Source organism: Cryptomeria japonica, chromosome 5, assembly GCF_030272615.1.
Source record: "Cryptomeria japonica chromosome 5, Sugi_1.0, whole genome shotgun sequence".
Classification (NCBI taxonomy): Eukaryota; Viridiplantae; Streptophyta; class Pinopsida; order Cupressales; family Cupressaceae; genus Cryptomeria; species Cryptomeria japonica.
The window spans coordinates 864,603,299-864,622,017 of record NC_081409.1 but is presented as its reverse complement, the minus strand read 5'-3'; the positions used below and the strand labels follow the sequence as shown (position 1 = coordinate 864,622,017).

Below are 18,719 nucleotides of genomic sequence, written 5' to 3'. Positions count from 1 at the left end.
TTTATCCTTCCAAAACAAAAATTACAAAAAATCTTATAATTAAATAAATATTTTTGGAAAAATATACAACTTTTATTGAACAGAATAGTACAAATTTTATGTCCATTGTTTATATACATGTATATGTTTATATATCATTATTTTGACACAAATCATATAAAGACAAATATAGGTTAATTTCATCTAAAAATTGAAACATCTCGCTGCACCAAAATTCACCATAATAGGAATACTCACCCCGGTGTAGGATATCATAATAACGCTTTTCCAATCTATTAGTTTCTGTGGTAGATAATATTATTGTTTGTACCTTGCTCTGTCTAAAAAAAAATTTATTCCGCTTCCATGACAAGTTGAACCTTTCAGCAACCATATACTCTTATCTTTTCTACACTCTTCAAATTCCAATAACATTCTGGAAACCTCTGCAGTGCCTCACACTTCATTATTGTGAATATTTTGAGTGAAGACAGTGCTTCGACTTCAACTTTTGGCAGCTGCTCTATCTTCTCCACCTCCACCATTGAAAATACGTCTAGCTTGGGAAATGCTCCTTCCTTGCCAAATTCGTCTGGGAACTTCTCTATGTTGGGGCACTTAACGATTTGTAGGTGCCTCAGATTCTCAAGCTTCTGCAACTTAGGTAGTTGTTTCAACTTGGCACAGTTGAATAATCTTAGGTAGCCCAGATTTTGAAATCCATAAAGGGAATCCTCCATTTGGATTAATTGAGGACAAGCTAGCCAGAGTGTCCTCAATTTAGACATAGCAGTCATGTCATGGGGTAGCCATTCCGTCTCGGTGAGATTTAAAAATAGAGATTGCATCTGCTTTATGTTCCCGAGCATTCCTTCTCGAATTATCTCACCGTTATTTGTAAGAACTAACCTTTTGAGTTGGTATAGGCTGCCCAAATCAGTAATTGAGAGACGACCTCTTCTGCATTTATACCATACTATATTTCGAGAACCACCTGCATTCAGGTACTCCATAGATGTAAGACGTGAGATTCCATTAGGCAGGCACTGCAGGTTCTGACAAGAAGCAACATTCAGATATTGCACTGCAGGTTCTGACAAGAAGCAACATTCAGATATTTTAAGGAAGTCAATTTAGAAATGCTGGATGGGAGTTTTGTAATATCAGATTGATAAAGATCTAATACCTGAAGGTTTTTAAGATTAGCGACAGAGTAGGGTAGTTTCCTTATTGGCACAGAGCATAATGTGAGGGAAACTAAATTTTTCAAACTTCCAAAGTTTTTAGGCAAGGACTGGAGCGCATTTCTTGACAAATCCAGGACCCTGAGAGCGTTCATACTCCCAATTACTTCTTTTGGAACTTCCGTCAAAGATGTATTACCAGCCAGTAGCAAGGAGCGGATATAGGGAGCTCCAAATGCCTTTGGAACCTTGGTCAAACTGTTGTCCCTTAATGAAATTCTGATATGTCCCCTACAGTCATCAGCGGGAAACTCTTTTAGCCCTTTGCGTGCCTTGAAGAAGCAATTTTCCTCTTTTTCAGCAATTTGGTGCGCTAAAAAATGACGCAATACATCATGCACCCTGAAATTGTTAACTTTTCCATCGTGTCTTTTCTGGATTGGCTCAATAAGGCATCGCTCCGCTAACAAATTGACGTATATCTCCCCAGTTTGGACGGGGTCTGGCCCGGCCACCAACCCTTCTCCCATCCAGTGGTTAGTAGCAATTCCAGTATGGATGACTTCGTCTTCTGAGAAAGCAGCGAGGTAGAGGAAGCACAACTGCAACGAAATACCATAGCCAGCCACGTCGGCCAAGGCGTCATAGCTTAATCTCAAGCTGCTTGAAAGCAACTGTGTCCCATCGTTCTGCAGCCTCTGCAGTGCGAATTCCCATTCATTTCACTCAGAGATGCCCGCCATTGCCTGCCCGACAACCTTTATGGCTAATGGAAGCCCTCCGCACTCCTTGCAAACGCGCCTCGCAATTTCTTGGTCAATACTCATGGGCAAAACTCCATCGCTGTGTCGAAAAGCATGGGATGAAAACAATTCCCAGCTGTCAGCCGCAGTCAAGTCTTGCATCTGGATGATTGATGATGGTGGAACACCTAACTGTGAGAGTACACTCTTACTTCTGGAAGTGGCAATTATTATGTTTGAGTTGTGGTGTGGAGAGGGAGGAATACACAGCTCCTCTAACAATGATGTTGCGCTTGTTTCTCAAATATCGTCTAGAAACAGTGCAAACTTGTGTTTTCTCATCCTTTCATTCAACCATGTTTTGACATGGTCTTCCTCTCTACTGTCCAGTCTTTCATTTAATTTAAGAGCTATTTGTTTCACAAGTTCATTTCTAAGGGCATTGAAAGATGGAGTTTGTGAAATAGTAACCCAAAGCATCAAGTCATTGCAAAAGAGACTCAGTACCTGGTCACTGTTGAAGAGCCGTTTGAGTAGTAGTGTCTTACCGGCCCCACCTTTCCCAAGAAGGCCGAAACGAGACACGCTTTTGTGCTGCTGTGAATGAATCAGCTCCTTCATTCTGGTCGATGCAGAATCCTGCCCGCCTATGAGTGCCTCCTCAATATACTTCGTGTATGGAGCAGCTGACGAAGTAGATGGAAACAGATCTCCAGATATGCCGGTTAGTGCTGAAGTATGCAGATTAAGAGAATCCATTCTGTTTTTAATCTGCTGAAGCACTTGTTGATTGGCTACATGCTCCTGTAGTTGATGCAGAAAAGCAACGGAAGGTGTGGAAGCTACATGCTTTTCCACGTTTTCGATAAGCTGCCTGATCTTTCTGCTCGTTTTATAACGAGGAAAGAAACGACAGTATGAGTTTACAATGCAGTCCTGGGCCAAATCTGATGCTTCCTCCACAAGAGTATTTAATTCGTTCAGCCAACTGTTGACCGTCATGGATAAAGAAGGGTGAAAGGATGTACTCACCCTGCCGGAGTTTAAAGTTTTTCGATATTCCTGCATTTCCATGTTCATCACTTGAATTTTTAGAAGCAGAACTTTGAGAGCGTCCAACTCTTTTCTGCATCTGATGGCAACATTGATGCACTGAATAACATGATTTGCAGCCAAATTAATGGCGTAACCAATCATTCCAGGGATGAGTCCAGGGTCACCCATTTTTGAAGCACCTTTGAAAGAAAATTGAAATTCTAATGAAAGCTTCTTTCTCAAGGAGAGCAAAGGGAAATGCAAACAAATAGCGGCGAAAGGTCCTGCTGGAGAAGCAGAGTAAGCTGCTAGCTCCTCTCAAAAGTAAATACCAATTCAGCATTTTACATTTCAGAGATCTCGTTAGACTAGCAACCTAAGAAACAAGTCAATTTGACCGGGCGGATCATTAGTCAGCATGTACTCATGGTCATAAGTTACAGGCATAGCACAACTCCTTGCAAAACAAATTTGATTTCACACGGTTCTTCGATAAATTCAATTCCTCTTGCTTAGGGAAAGGGATTCATTTACCCTTTGTATTCTAATGATTAGATTTCATTAATTAAAAGTTGATAAAAAATTATCTAGTGGATCAATATTTGTAGATGAAAAAAAAGGTGGTAATTAGATCAATTGTACAACTTTATTGGTACCAACAGCCCATGATTGTTGGAACACTTGTGCAATAGAGAATATGTAGTAGATATCATCTCATAATGACCACTTTTTAACCCTTGCACACATAACACGTCTCACTCTCTTCATCGTAATTACTAAGAAGCAAAAATAATAGCTATAAGTATTTAAGTTGCATAAAAAAGAAAAAATCCTCAAAATCTGATGTACTGTTAGATACACAAAATCAACTATATGAACTACTAATAACTTCCTCCTAATGACTAATTTCTTTATTTTTTTTCTTCCACTAAAATGAAAGCCACTTAGCTCCCTCTGCTTGAGAAGATTTCCAACCCTGACCTAACGTCCACTTAGGATTTTCCTGGCCAATAATTTTTTGGACTTTCACTGGTATTTGAATAGAGTAAAAAGAGGAGAAAAAAAGTTGGGTTAATCAAACCTACATCGATGCATGTTCTTGGAAAACACATTAATTGGGAAGATATTCATCTACTACAAGCTAACAATGGAAACATGACTAATACCAACATCTTTCCATGGTAGGGGAAGGCTAATAACATGGAAATTTCAATTTCATTTTGATTTCTCATATATAACATATGATTTCTTCCATTAAATTCTGGTAATTTTTTATTTGTAATATGATGTAAGATCATTTTTAAAAAAAATTAAGATTTATATATTTTAATAACATTATTCTATGTTAGTTGGAGTGGAATGAATAGGTTTTTAAAATATATTTAATAAAAAATAGAATTGAGCAAGAGATGGAACTACTTATTGAGTATGTAATCTGGAATGGTATAGTCACAACCTAAATTCATTAAAGAACTGATGAAATAATATGAAGAAGTATTAGCAAGAGAAAAGTGCTATTGGAGGTCAAAATCTAGAGAGAGTTGGCTCAAGGAAGGAGACTGTAATACCAAGTTCTTCCACAACTCATTAAAAATCAAGACAAGCTAGAACAAAATTACTCATATTCATCATAGAGGTGGTAGTCTTTTGATAGATACCAAGGATATAAAGTCCTAAGGAGTACATTTTTTTAAAAGTTTACTTGCAGGAGTGGGTGGCACCAAGGCTATAAATTGTGACTTCATTAGTGATGTTTTGGTCCTCTTGATAGATGAAGATAATCAAATTTTAACAAGCACTCCACCTTCGAAGAAATAAAAGAAGCAACCTTCCAACTCAATCTTGATAAGGCCGCTAGGCTGGATGGCTTTACAACTCTGGTTTTTCAAAGGTGTTGGGACTTTATGGATAGGGATATTCTTGGTGTGGTAGAAGAATCAGGGAAGAAGGGATTCATGCTTGAGAAAATAAACAACACAAACATTGCTTTGATTTTGAAGAATATGGATGTAATCTCCTTTGCAAGCTCTAAATGTATATCTCTACAACACAGTGTATAAAATTATAACAAAAGCAATGGGAAAAAAAGCAAAGTGGGTCCTTCTGAAGATAAATCACTTGAACAAATCTACTTTGTCCCCAGTAGAAACATCATAGATGGAATCATCATAGCACAGGAGATCGTGCACTCAATCAAGAAGGAGAATATGTGAGGTATGATCCTAATACTATTATGAAAAAATATTATGATCATGTTTAATGGAGATTCATAATTTTGATTCTTAAGAGATTTGGCTTTAATGATAATTGGATAAATTGGGTATTTGAGGGTATATCCTCTCCTCGATACTCTGTGTTAATCAATAAGAGCCCATGTGGCTTCTTTTAAGGAGGTCAGGGCTTGCGATGTAGAAATCCCTTAGCTCACTTCTTGTTTGTTATCATGGTGGATGCTTTGAGTAGGAAGATCTCTACTCTATCTACATTGGGGTGTTGGATAGGGATAAATGGTACCCCCTTCCTCCTACATTTTTCTCACCAAGTTTTTACAGATGACATGATGTCGTATGGATAGTCTTCGATAACTATGGCCATATGTGTTAAGAAGGTTTTTGAGGATTCCTGCAATGTGTCTAGATAGGAGGTAAATAAGGAAAAGTAGAGAATATTTTTCTTTAATATAGAGCCAACAATGTAGAGAAGAATCACAAGGACTCTTGGATTCACTATTTGTGAAATACCATCTGCATATTTGGTATTCCACTCTTTTCTGGGGTAATAAAAAATAAAATTTGGTTTGACATGGTAGAAAAGTGTAGTAAAAAAATTGAATTTTGGAAAAGAAGATGGCATACTATTGTTGGAAGGATAATGATGATCAAATCAATGCTAGTGGCCATCCCCATCTATATTCTCTCCATGGTGGAAATCATGAATTGATCAGTGCAAGAAATCACAAACCTACAGAGAAGGTTCATGTCAGATGGGATAGGTGAACACCATCAAATCCCATTAGTAGCCTAGGATATAGTCATGTGTCCAAAGAATGGTGGAGGGACTAGTATCAGGGACATCATTATTCAAAGCATAGCTATAGGGGTGAAACTAATTTGGCGAATGTTAAAAAAACCTACTTATTTATGGTGCCAATATCTACAAAAGAAATATTTAGATGAGGAGTCCCCCACGCGCATTCTAACCATTGCTAATCCTTCACATGGATCTCCAATATGAAACTAAATGAGTAAATATAGAGAAGTTATAATTGAACACCTATCATGGAGATTTAGAGATGGGAGATAATAATTTTTTTTGGAAAATTCTTGGAATCATTATAAACCATCAATTGAGATCCTTGGTTTGAACAGGGCTTGGGAGACAATGGAGATTGTCATTGGTTAGAAAAATAGAGACTATCTGGAGCTTTCCCAAAATATGTGATAGTAAAAGATTCCTGACAAAAGAACTATCAATGAGGCATATTGTAATAACATTTGGGAATGACAATGTTTCTTGGTGCACTACAAAGTCAGGGAAATACTCTCCTAAACTTGGTTACAATATCTTGTAGAGGAGAATGAGAACACTACCCTTGGAAGATGGAAGTGCGATGGGATTCATTTTTTTTTCCCAAGGTGATAGCATTCATGTGCTTGGTTGTGCAAAATAAGACACTCATGGGTAAAAGACTAATGAAGCTTAGATTTATGGTTCCATTCCATTGTCCTATGTGCCTCTAAGAAGAAGAAACCTGAAATCACTTGTTGGTCCAATGTGATGTATCCCAAGACTGTTGGAATATTTTTTCGATCAAGTTCAATTACATTGTTCACTCCTAGAGACTTTGAAAGGCATTTTCACATCCTGGCCTGTGTTACTCAAGAATTCCTTTTGGGGTGGCTTATTGTATGTAGTTCCCAAAATGCTGATTTGGCAACTGTAGAAGGAAAGGAATGCTCAATTTTTCAATGATAAAGTTTCAAGTGTGAAGATGTTGTTGAATTTAAATCATGTGGCAATTATTATCATATTAATGTGAAAATAGTAGATGGGATGATGATATGTCAAAGGTTTGGCCCCATATCATTCCCCCAAAGGGTGATATATTAAAGAATATTAGTAATTGAGTGAATGCAAGATGTCACCTTCCCCCTTGTGGTAGCCTAAGGGTTAAAGCACAATGTTGTGTCACACTTTTATAAAGGAACCAACCAATGTAACTAAAACTGTTTAACTTCGACCGCATAAAAGTGGCATTTCCAAATTGAATTTTGAAAAGATGTAAACTGAGGAAATGTAGAAATATGAATGAAATTTATGCCTGTTATTTATAAAAAAAATTAGAATAAAACTTGATATTTTTTTTATAAATTCAAAGATGGATTTTTTATTGCTGAAAAATGCTGAAAATCAGGGGTTCTAGTCCGCATCACCAAAAAAAATGAAAACGGGCTTATTTTTTCCTAATTTTTTTTTTCAAAATAGAGAACATATATATGCAGTGTTAAAAAGAATAATTTAATTTTGATATATATTTTTCTCGTTATAATATTTTGAAGTCCAAAATAGCTAAATTTGACAGTTTTCATTTGACATCACCTTATTGATACAAATTAGAGGGAAGAAGGGAGGTTTTTGGAGAGTTTGCTAAATATACCCTTTTCAAGAAGATTTTCTCATCTAGTGAAAAATATTATTTTAGTATCATTTAATATTTTTTTAAATTTCTAATCAACCTCTTTTTTAACTTTAAAAGGATACTTGCAATTTTTAATTAATAAAAAATATTATAACTAATCACAATACTAAAAAAATTATATGTCTAGATTTGTGACTTCGAGCTCTACAATAGGGTATTTTTTTATTTTTGTTAAAAAAAATTTGCTTGAAGAAAACTTGAGTAAAAGTGAATAGTTTTAGAAATACACAATTTTTCACCTTTTTTGTGCCACATCACATGACACATAGGCTAGTCTGGTCAGACTAAGTTTGGTCGGACTGAGTCCGATCAAACTCAGTCCGGCCAGACTAGCCTTATTTCAAACTATAAAATAAAAAATTGATTTTTTTCTTAATGGACTCATTTGAACTAAGGGAGTTTGGTCGAACTGAGTCCTGCCGAACTGAGTCTGGCCGAACTCTCGACACCATTTCAGTGCCACGTAGGCACCATGTGGTGCCAGGTGGCCTGGGGGTAGTCCGACTGGACTCAGTTTGGCCAGACTACCCTCAGTTGGCCCAAAGTGTGACACAACTCAATGCTTATACCCCTAACACTTAACTTTGATGGGGCTTCATACAAAAATATAGGATTAAGTGGAGAAAGATTCATAATTAGGGATGACTATGGTGGGTTGATTTGGAGAGCGTCTGTGAAACTTCTGATTCAGACTAACAATGATATAGAATTTTCTACCCTTCAGTTACATCTAATACTTTATAAGGACAAAGGGCTATCAAACTTGTAAAATGAAGGAGATTCGCCGAATTTCATTTGGGAGGTAATACTAAAGAAAGAACAATGTTGAAACTAAAGCATGTGGGTTGACAACATACTTGATATCCTAAAGGATCAAGTTGAATGTACTATCAGTCACATTTTTAGAGAAGTTAATGCTGAGGTAGACTTCTTATCTAATTATGCAATTGACCAAAATGACAAATCAATCATATCCAATAACATACTAACATGGAATGGTCTAAATCTACTAGTTGTCATTGATAAATTGAATCAATTGTAAAAGGATACGCTAATAGGTCATTAGATTTGGTCAATCTTGGGATATACATGAGGACTATTGGAATGACATTTTTATGACAAGGGCAATGACACATTAGGCTATAAACCAAGCCTCTCTTTAGACACTTGAGCATGTGTTTGGAAAATAACAAATGATGGGTTTGTCCTCTAGCAGGGGAGAGTTGGAATTTATCATCCATAAATGTAAGTGCTCCTATAAATACAAGTCGATGAAAGAGTAGTTAAGAGAGATATTTGTCTTTGAAGGATAGGTGGTCGAGGATGTAATTTGTAAGATTATCAGTGACAAGCTATTGGAGGGTCCTCATTCAAACAAAGGTGTACTTTTAGAGAGGTTCATATACAATGTAGAAAGAATTACCAAAGAACAAACTGATATGGAGAAGCCTATTAATCGAATGGTCTCCCCAAGTCTATGTGAACTAGTTGTTAAAATCCTTTCAGAAGTTGAAGACAATGTTTGTTTTTAGCCTAGTTGCATATGCATTTCGAACTGAGAAGGGGATTAAAAAAAAGGACAAGATAGATACAGTAGCTATGACGAGGAATGGACTGAACAACAACAACATGGAGACTTATGAGTTTATAATTGGTGAAAATGAGGATTTTTGTCCTCTTGAGTATTTGGATAGAGCATAAGAGATCATAGAGGCCATTAAAACATTGCTCTTCACTCTTTGGGTTCATTGAAGTAACTCTCATTTATCTTTTTTTAATGGAAAAAAAGATATCCCTTAGGCAGCAATTTGCCAACCCCAAAAGAAAAACATAATTTTATGTTAGATTTATTAAATGATTAGTTTAAAGTTTCTATTTTATAAGTTGTTAAGTCTTAATAAAAATATTAATAATATTAATCTGTATTGATATTTTTTGTGATTGCATTATGATTTGGTTTTTATAATACTATGATTGTAATTTCCAACTTGATATCCAAACACAAGAGAAATCTTTGAAAGGGGGATAAATAACCCTTTTGAGGAAGAAAGAAATGCCCACATCTAAGCATTGAGCATTTTCTATAAATTTAATTGCCAACAACTTGCATCTACAATTTTAGAAGCATGGTTCTTAGATATAAAGAAACTTCAAAAGTATTATAGAGCATTCTGAAAAAATGATTTTACAAGCCTCAATAAGAACTTTGAAAATGTGTCACACTTTAAAGGCATTTGAATATCTTAAGAGATTTTTTTTCTTCAAATGGTTCTGAGAGATAAGAGGTGTAGATATATTTAAAATTTTCACACGTAAAATTAAGATTATGTAGATGATTAAACATCATTTTTTTCATATATTGTTAGAATAATGTGTTTTTAATTAAAATTATGAAGTTTGAAAGATAATATGTGAACTGTAAAAGAATGTATGAGTGGACAAGGCAATAGTTCTAAAGATTAAATATATTAACAAGGAAAATATAATTATTTGTTCTTATAACGAAGTTATTAAAATTGTTTGTAAAATTATTTTGAAGGTACATGGTAAATATTTTGATGGTCAATTATTGTATTTGCACAGAGATGAGAATTTTGGGGTGTTTTGGATGAGAAAGGAGGATTTTTTTTCACAAAAGGGATAAAAGTTTGTTAAAGAAAGAAAGGCCAACAAACCTACAAAGAACAATGAAGTATCTATTCCTATCCTCCACAACTAATTTCTTTAACAAATGAGATAAATCCAAAGTTAAATTTTCCCTCCAAAGCTCAATTTCCCCACGAAAGTTAAATTGCCCTATCAAGATTATTCCAACCTTTCATTCCATCTAACCACCATTTTTCCAAGAAATCAACTACTCTATTCCACTCTCTAGGAATATGAAAAAATGAAATGGATTCTAAATACGTGCTCAAATGTAGAATTTGACATGTAACTATATAACTAAATGCTGATTAGCATCATATAAGTTCTTCTCATTCAACATATTCATCACAACTTGTTAATCAAATTCACAAGTAATTCTTGTCAAAACAAGATCACAACCTCTCTCTAATGTAGGAGCATTAGATAACTATGGGGTTACTAGTTTTCTTAGTCTAGTCTTGGCCATTATGGAAATGGTGTGCAACGGTTGGGAAGAGGGGAGCGGAAACCAACCAAACAATACTAAAAGAAGATGCAAGAATATTGATGGAAAACAAGGATAAAGGGAGATCAAATGGGTTGGAAGAATTGGGGGTCAGATAGACCATGAAACAAAATGAGAAAGATGCTAGACCAAAAATGAAGGGAATAACATTGATTGTTGCATGGAATTAGACATAAAAGGGAGGACATTAATTGGAAAGAGAGAGGTCTAATTAGATAGAGACAAAATAGATTAGTGAGGAATTATTTTTTCATCAGTTCATAGAAAGAGAACTACGATCCAGTGGAGACAAAGATTAAAGCAAAGCATCAAAATGGTGAAGGATCAAGATTAGAGATGGGGTAGAACATTTTAGAAATCTTGTCGACAAAGATGATAGAAAGTAGAGTCTTTTCCTCTTTGAAGAGTCAACCTAGATAGACTTCGATATGCAAGGAATGTGTGGATTTTTGGCCTATGATGATGGAGTAATATTATAATCAGTGTTTAATAATCATTTCACTTGGAAATGTATAAATAAAATAATGTTCAAACTGATTTTCTTGAATTGTTGATTGTCTCCAACTATGTGTGTGCTCATTTTCTGCAATCAATTAGTTACTTTATTTTAGTTCATAAATTTTTAGTTCCCTTTGAGGGAATGGTTAGTTTTCTTCTATATTTTTTATGGAATTCATACTCATCATTTGGTATTAGAGCATGTTTGTGAGGGTGTGAGTCTAACCTACATTAGATTGAATTATGAGTGTAGATGGCAGAGAAAGAGACATAAAAGATTTCTTGCAATTGTGAGTGTTGAGAATGAATTCGAATAGAAATATTATATGGGTCATGCAGAGGCCCATGATAGTCCCATCTTGCAAAAATTACTAGGAGGAAGTGGAGAAAATAAAGCTCTGTATGAAATTGGAAATGATTGCAAGTAGAAATAGATGCCTTAGAAAGGAAGTGTTTTCCTAATGATATTGTGATTGCAATAACTAGACAAGAAGTCAAAGATAATGAAGTTAGAGTAGGGACACATGTCACTTGGTAGGAATGAAAGAAGAGAATGAGGATGAGAAGATAAGTGTAATAGGTTCTAAAAATGAAGAAGCCAACAAAGAGATTACATTGGTTGGAGAGGTTGCAAAAAATAAAGAACTTGAGATACTAAAGTAAAAGGTTGAAGAATTGCTTGGGAGAGAATTGATATGGGAGAATTTGAGCCATTGTGCTCACAAACAATGAAAAATGTGAAGAGCTTCTAGAGACATGAATCTGATTGCATTCAATTATAAGTATCCTATTGCAAGAAAGGATAGCATGATGACTTATTTGACTTGGCATGCACGAGAGATTACTAATATGTTGAGTCAAAGCCATTTTTTATTTCATGACATTTAGACTACACATGAGGAGTTTGAGCACTTGAAGGATCTAACTATGATTTTTCTTGATTTCAAGGCAACATATGTAGCTTATGGTAGTTCTCTTAGTAGATATTGGGGACTATGGATGAGTTCTGTATTGCAAAAATGTAATCAGTTATGCATACCTAGGGGGTCAATGAGAGACACTCTATTGATACAAATCTATTGTGTCATTCCCTTCACAATGTCATGTGCAGGACCACATGATTTATTTTGTGTCTAGGAGAGCCTAATGCAGGAGCATTGAATCATTGCTTAGTTTAGTTGTGGTAGTTATGGAAATAGTGTGCAATAGTTTGGAAGAGTGGAGAGGAAACCAACCAAATAGAAATACAAAAAGAGGCAAGGATATCAATGGAAAAGGAGAAAGGGATTTTGAATAGGCTGGAACAGTTGGAGGTTCGACAGACTAGGAAACAAAAGCGAAAAGATGCTAGATAAAAAATGAAGGGTTCATAACATTGATTACTACATAGAATAGGATAGAAAAAGAGATGACATTGACTGGAAGGGAGAGGTCTAATAGGATAGAGACATAGCATATTGGTGAGAAACTATTTTATAACTAGTTCACACAAAGAGAACTAGGATTGAGTGGTGACAAAGATTGTAAAAGGAAAAGCATTGAAATAGTGAGGGATCAAGATTAGAGCCAAGGTAGAATGATTTCAAAAGCTGGTTGATAGAGATGATAGAAAGAAGAGTCTATGACTCTTTGAAGAATCAAATCAGAGAGACTCGGTTATGGAAGGAATGTGTTGATTTTTGGCCTACGATGATGGAACAAGATTGTAACCAATGTTTTATAATAACTCACTTGATAATGTAGAAATAAGATGTTTAGATTGACTTTCATGAATTCTTGATTGTCTCCAACTACGTGTGTTCTCATTTTTTACATTCAATAAGTTACTTTTTTAGTTACCAAAGTTCTTGTTTCTTTTATATTGGTTATGGAAGTCATCATTGATCATTTGGTATCAGAGCGTGTACTTGAGGGTTTGAGTCTGAATTATATTAGTTTGTTATTAGAGCATGTGTGTGAGGGTATGAGTGAGACTTACATCACTCTCCATAGAATACAAGATGGTGAGAGCTGCCTTGAAATTATTCATATGATAACCCTTATAAATGAAAGAGAAAAACTAAACACCACTAGAACTATCTTTGCAAATACTCCTTGAACCTGCATGACCAAGATTCCCCCTAGAAGAGACAAATATTTATCTTCTTAATTTATTGAGGAGGAAGCAATCAACCCACCCGACCAATCTTGCTCTTAGACTATCTACATTTGTTCTAGTTAACTTGCTTACAAATACTAATTTCTTGATAAAAAAATAGGAAACTTCGAAAATAACCCACATCACCAAGAACCACTATAGTAGATAGATCACACCTAGCTAAGATTGTCTCTTGAAGTGTATAAAAAAGGGGAAATTATGATGATACTTTAGATATAGATTTGCAGATATGCTACTTGAGTCATTTCATGTTGTATTGTTTTCATTCCTTTATTTATGTTTATCTTTTATAATGTAAATCTTAAGGAGGTTGTTGAAAAAGTAAGATTTATATGTTCTAATAAAATCTTTTAATATTACATTTAATAAACAATTAGTTGGAAGTTAGAATTTTATAAAATGATTGTACATAAAGATAACACTATATAAACATTTACACAATACATTGTTTAAGATTAAATTTAATAATATAAATATATTTTGATATTTTACATGATAATATTATAACTAATATTTTAAAGTAATATAACTAATATCTAAACATATTTTAATGAATGCATTCATTATAGAACTCTATGAAAATCAAATTTTGTTGCATTTGATCGTTGACTATTTTTTGGTTTGTTTTTACTTTTTCTTCTACTAAAATGATGAAAATGGTTATCTAGCCCTTCGATGCACCAAGATATCAATAGCCTTCATAAATTTTAAATACATTGCAATGCATACTAGGTGCATCCTAAGGGATAGATAGCCATTTTGCTATAATGACATCTTCTTTTCTTATTTTGTCGTGCATAAACCGACACTCTCATGAGAGCCATGCTTGAATAAAATAAATTTCTTGGGCAGTAGCCTTTTGCACCTTCATGGGTGTTTGAATAGAAAAAATTAGATTGAAAAAAAAAGTTGATAATGAAATCTACATCATGCACTATCTGTTGGATTGTTGGCATTGACAAAACCGGTCAATCCAGAGAACCGGTATATGTGTTAAGGTTTGTCATTGATGTCCAACACTTACCAGTGAAGACATTAACTGGTGAAGTGGTATAGGTAGAGTAGTGTTGTTTTTCAGTAAGCCAAGGTGTTGACTTACAACACATGGAAGCAACATTAGGTATTGAATGATCAAAGGTTCAATCAGCTCAAGGAAAAATAGACTAAGCCAACTGGTCTATCATTCTGGAAGATCGGTCACTTTGATGATGGTGAAGTCACAAAAGGTGACTTAGACAGGAAGACTTGAAGTTGTATGCAAACCGAAAATCAAAGGATGTACAGGTAATATAAGAAGTGCAGTTGCATATCGGTACACCGGTATGACAGAAGGAAGACAAGTGATCACCATAAATCTCAGAGTGTTGATTGGCTATTCAGTTGCAGTGGCAAATGATGAGTTGGAAAGCTTGTGTCAATGCCAAATCATTTGTTGGTAAGGTCAACTTCCAGTTATCATGCAATCAAGCATAATTACATGCATATTTTCTGGCTCACATTTATTTGGCTGAACACGACTCATAAGTTTCTATCTTTGGGAGATGTCATGGCAGAATTGGTTGAACACTTGGCAGAATTGCTGTAAGGTGCATAGAGAAAGAGTGGAAGATTTTGAAATTGAATTATTCTAAAATCCTTGATTGATTGGATTGAGGATATGCCTGAAGGTGTCGGCATAAAATGTATAAAGAGTTCTTGAACTCTTTCAGAAAGTTTTGATTGTGAAATTTGAAATAAGGAAATCTTGTTGAAGGTGATCCAAGGTGAAGAGCAAAGTGAGAGGAAGTGCTAAGAGGTGTTAGCACAGTTGATTGATTATATTGTTGGATCTTAGATGAATGTAGATTTAAGATAAAAGTTAAATTTTGAAAATTTGATTAAGTGTTGATTCACCCCTCCCCTCTCAGCACCGGTTGGGACTAACAATTGGTATCAGAGCATCAGGTCCCTAGAATCAGAAGAAGCTTAACCGGCTTAGGGAAAGATCAAAGATGATACATAAGGAGAACTACATCTTATGGTATGGAAGAATGAAACTCTATTTAAAATCCCTAGGTGAACACTACTGGAATAATTTGATCATAGAGTACAATGAACCTACAGGGATTCTTACTCCAGAACAAATCAAGGAAAGGCAAGATAATACTACTGCTATGGATCTGATTGTTGGCACACTTTCAGATAATGAATTTGCTGAGGTACAAGATTTGAAAATAGCTTTTCAGATATGGAATAAGCTGAAGACAGTCTATGGGGGAGATCCCCATATTCAAAAGGTCAAAGTAGACAGCCTGAGAGGAAAATATGATGAGAGGAGAATGCAGGAAAGTGAAAACATAGACCAGTACAGTAAGAGGATAAAGGGTGTAGTAAACTCCATTAAAAGTGCATGAGGAAAACTCGAGGAGGATGATGTGGTTAGAAAAATCCTAAGAACTCTACTGCCACAATATGCTATAAGGGTCTCTACTATCCAGGACCTTAGATCCTTAGGAACAGTCAGTGTAACTCTTGACTCACTGATCGGTAAGTTGACTGCTTTTGAATTGAGCAATTATGACAACAACATACCAAAGATTGATGTTGGGTTCAAAGCATCCATGATGCATGCACCCACAAGGAGAAGGAAGGAAACCAGTAGTAGCTCTACTACCATAACCGGTCATTCCCATGAGAGTGACAATCTGCTCTCTGAGGAACAGGAGCATGACGAAATTGAAGCTCTACTAGCGAGAAGATTGCCAAGAGGTAAAGGTACATACAAAGGTAAATTACCCTTAAAGTGCTTCTCCTGTAATAAGATAGGCTTCAAAATGCTCTGACAATGATAGAGACAGGAAGGATAATTTTAGAAGTTATAGGGACAAGAGAAAGAAGGAATGTTATCTTGCAGAAGAAGGAGTCACTGATGAAGAATCAAAGATATCTGATGAAGATGGCATTGCTTTTGTGGTAGTGAAAGAGGACAGCATAGAGGAAGGAGATATGGCATTGATTTCTAGCACAAACCGGTGTGGAGAATGGGTGATCGACAGTGGCTACACTCACCACATGACCAGTGATAGAAGCAAATTCCTCAGCATGGAGTATTGTAATGGAGGAATAGTGAGATTCGGAAATGATGCCCCATGTGCAGTAAGAGGTAAGGGGTCTATAGCCTTGAATGATAAGACAAATTGTGATGATGTATTTTGGGTAGAAGGATTAAAGTATAGCTTGTTAAGTGTTGCACAACTTTACAATAAAGGATACCGGTTAGAGTTCAATGAAGGGATATGTAAAATAAATGACAAATCTGGAAGTCTAATTGCCATCGGTAAATAGTCAAGAGGCAATTTGTTTCGTCTAGACACCACCATAGGTAATTTTCTAGTGTCTAAGGTAGAAGATAGCTGGTTGTGGCACAAAAGATTGTTTCATGTTAATTTTGATAGAATAGCTAAACTCAGTAAGGCAAAAATTTTCAGAGGTATGCCTAACATAGTAAAACCTAAAAATGCTATGTGCAAAGAGTGTACACTAGGAAAGTTGACCGGGTCCAGTTTTAGCAGTAAAACTTTCTCATCTGGAAGTGTGTTGGACTTAGTTCACACAGACCTATGTGCTCCCATGAGAACCAAGAGTTTCTATGGAGGTTGATATTTTATGTTATTTGTGGATGACTTTTAAAGAATGACGTGGGCTGTATTCTTAAAGGAAAAATCAAAATCTTTTCACATGTTTAAGGTGTTTAAGGCTCGAGTAGAAAGAGGAACCGGTAAGAATCTGAAGTGCCTAAGATCAGAGAGAGGAGGAGAGTTCATCTCTCAAGAGTTCATGAACTACTGCGAGGAATAGAGAATCATAAGACAAATGTCTACACCGACAACACCTCAGGAGAATGGAGTTGCTGAAAGAAGAAACAAAGTTCTTATTGATTGTGCCAGAACTCTAATGATACAAAAGGATATCCCACATACCTTTTGGAGAGAAGAAATAAGCACTATTGTATACACTCTAAATTGGATATAGGTAAAGAAGGGGACAAACAAAACTCCCTATGAATTATGGAGTGGTTACTCACCTAATGTTTATTATTTCAATGTATTTGGAAGTAGGTGCTATATCAAAAGGGAAGAGTACACTGGAAAATTTGATCCCAAGAGTGATGAGGGAACCTTCTTACGTTACTCAACAAAGAGCAAGGCATAGTGGTGTCTAAACAAAAGGATCGGTAAGATTGTGGAAAGTACAAATGTCAGAGCAGATGAGTACTCTGAGAAAAATGAATAGCACAGTAAGAGTGAAATGGAGGACTATAAAGGGTTCGAGTACAATGTACTAGAAGAACCTATTGAAGAAGATCATTTTGAAGTGGCTAATGAAGAAGCCTATGAAATAGAACCTACACAACAAGTAGAATAAGCTCCAACGAGTGAACCAGTATTAACAATATATGTCAGAAAAAATCACTCTGTAGAAGATATCATTGGTGATAAGGATGCAGGTGTCCTAACCAGAAGAAGAGCAAGAGAGAATGAGTGTATGCTCTCTATTTTTGAGTCCAAAACAACAAAGGAGGCTCTAAAAGATGATGACTGGGTCAAAGTCATGGAAGAAGAACTGGAGAAAATAGACAAAAATGATACATGGACTCTAGTACCCAGACTAGAAAATAAAAATGTAATAGGCACCAAGTGGGTGTTAAGAAATAAGATGGATGAAACCAATAAGGTGATAAGAAACAAGGAAAGATTGGTCTACAAGGGCTATGCTCAAGAAGAAGGTTTGGACTATGGAGAAACCTTCACATCGGTAGCTAGACTAGAAGGGGTTAGAATTCTGCTAGCCTATGCTACTTATAAAAGGTTTAAAGTATACCAAATGGATTGCAAATCGACATTCTTAAATGGGGTGTTAGAGGAAGAAGTATACATAGAGAAACCAGAAGGGTTTGCATCTGAAGATGGGAGGACTATGATATGCAGGTTGCAGAAGGCTCTGTATGGGCTGAAAAAAGCACTGAGAGCTTGGTATGAGAGGTTACACTCATATTTGCTAAGCATTGGGTTTAAAAGAATGATTGAGTATGCAGGTTGCAGAAGGCTCTGTATGGGTTGAAAAAAGCACCAAGAGCTTGGTATGAGAGGTTACACTCATATTTGCTAAGTATTGGGTTTGTATCTGAAGAGTGGAGCTGAAGAAAACACCTAATTGCTGAGATCTTTGAAGATGACATCATCTTTGGGGGATATGATGAGATGAGCAGAAGCTTTGTAGGATAAATGCAACA

General features: G+C 35.6%; 1 protein-coding gene across 1 annotated transcript; it reads right to left on the bottom strand.

The window, feature by feature from the left end:
• Positions 1-362: 362 nt before the first annotated feature.
• On the bottom strand, positions 363-3,130 carry LOC131876245 (probable disease resistance protein At1g61300). Its single transcript, XM_059221139.1, has 4 exons — positions 2,414-3,130; positions 1,910-2,098; positions 1,166-1,861; positions 363-1,034 (listed from the first exon to the last, which is right to left on the bottom strand). Exons 1-4 carry the CDS (start codon positions 3,128-3,130, stop codon positions 363-365), a joined length of 2,274 nt encoding a protein of 757 aa, XP_059077122.1.
• Positions 3,131-18,719: the final 15,589 nt, after the last annotated feature.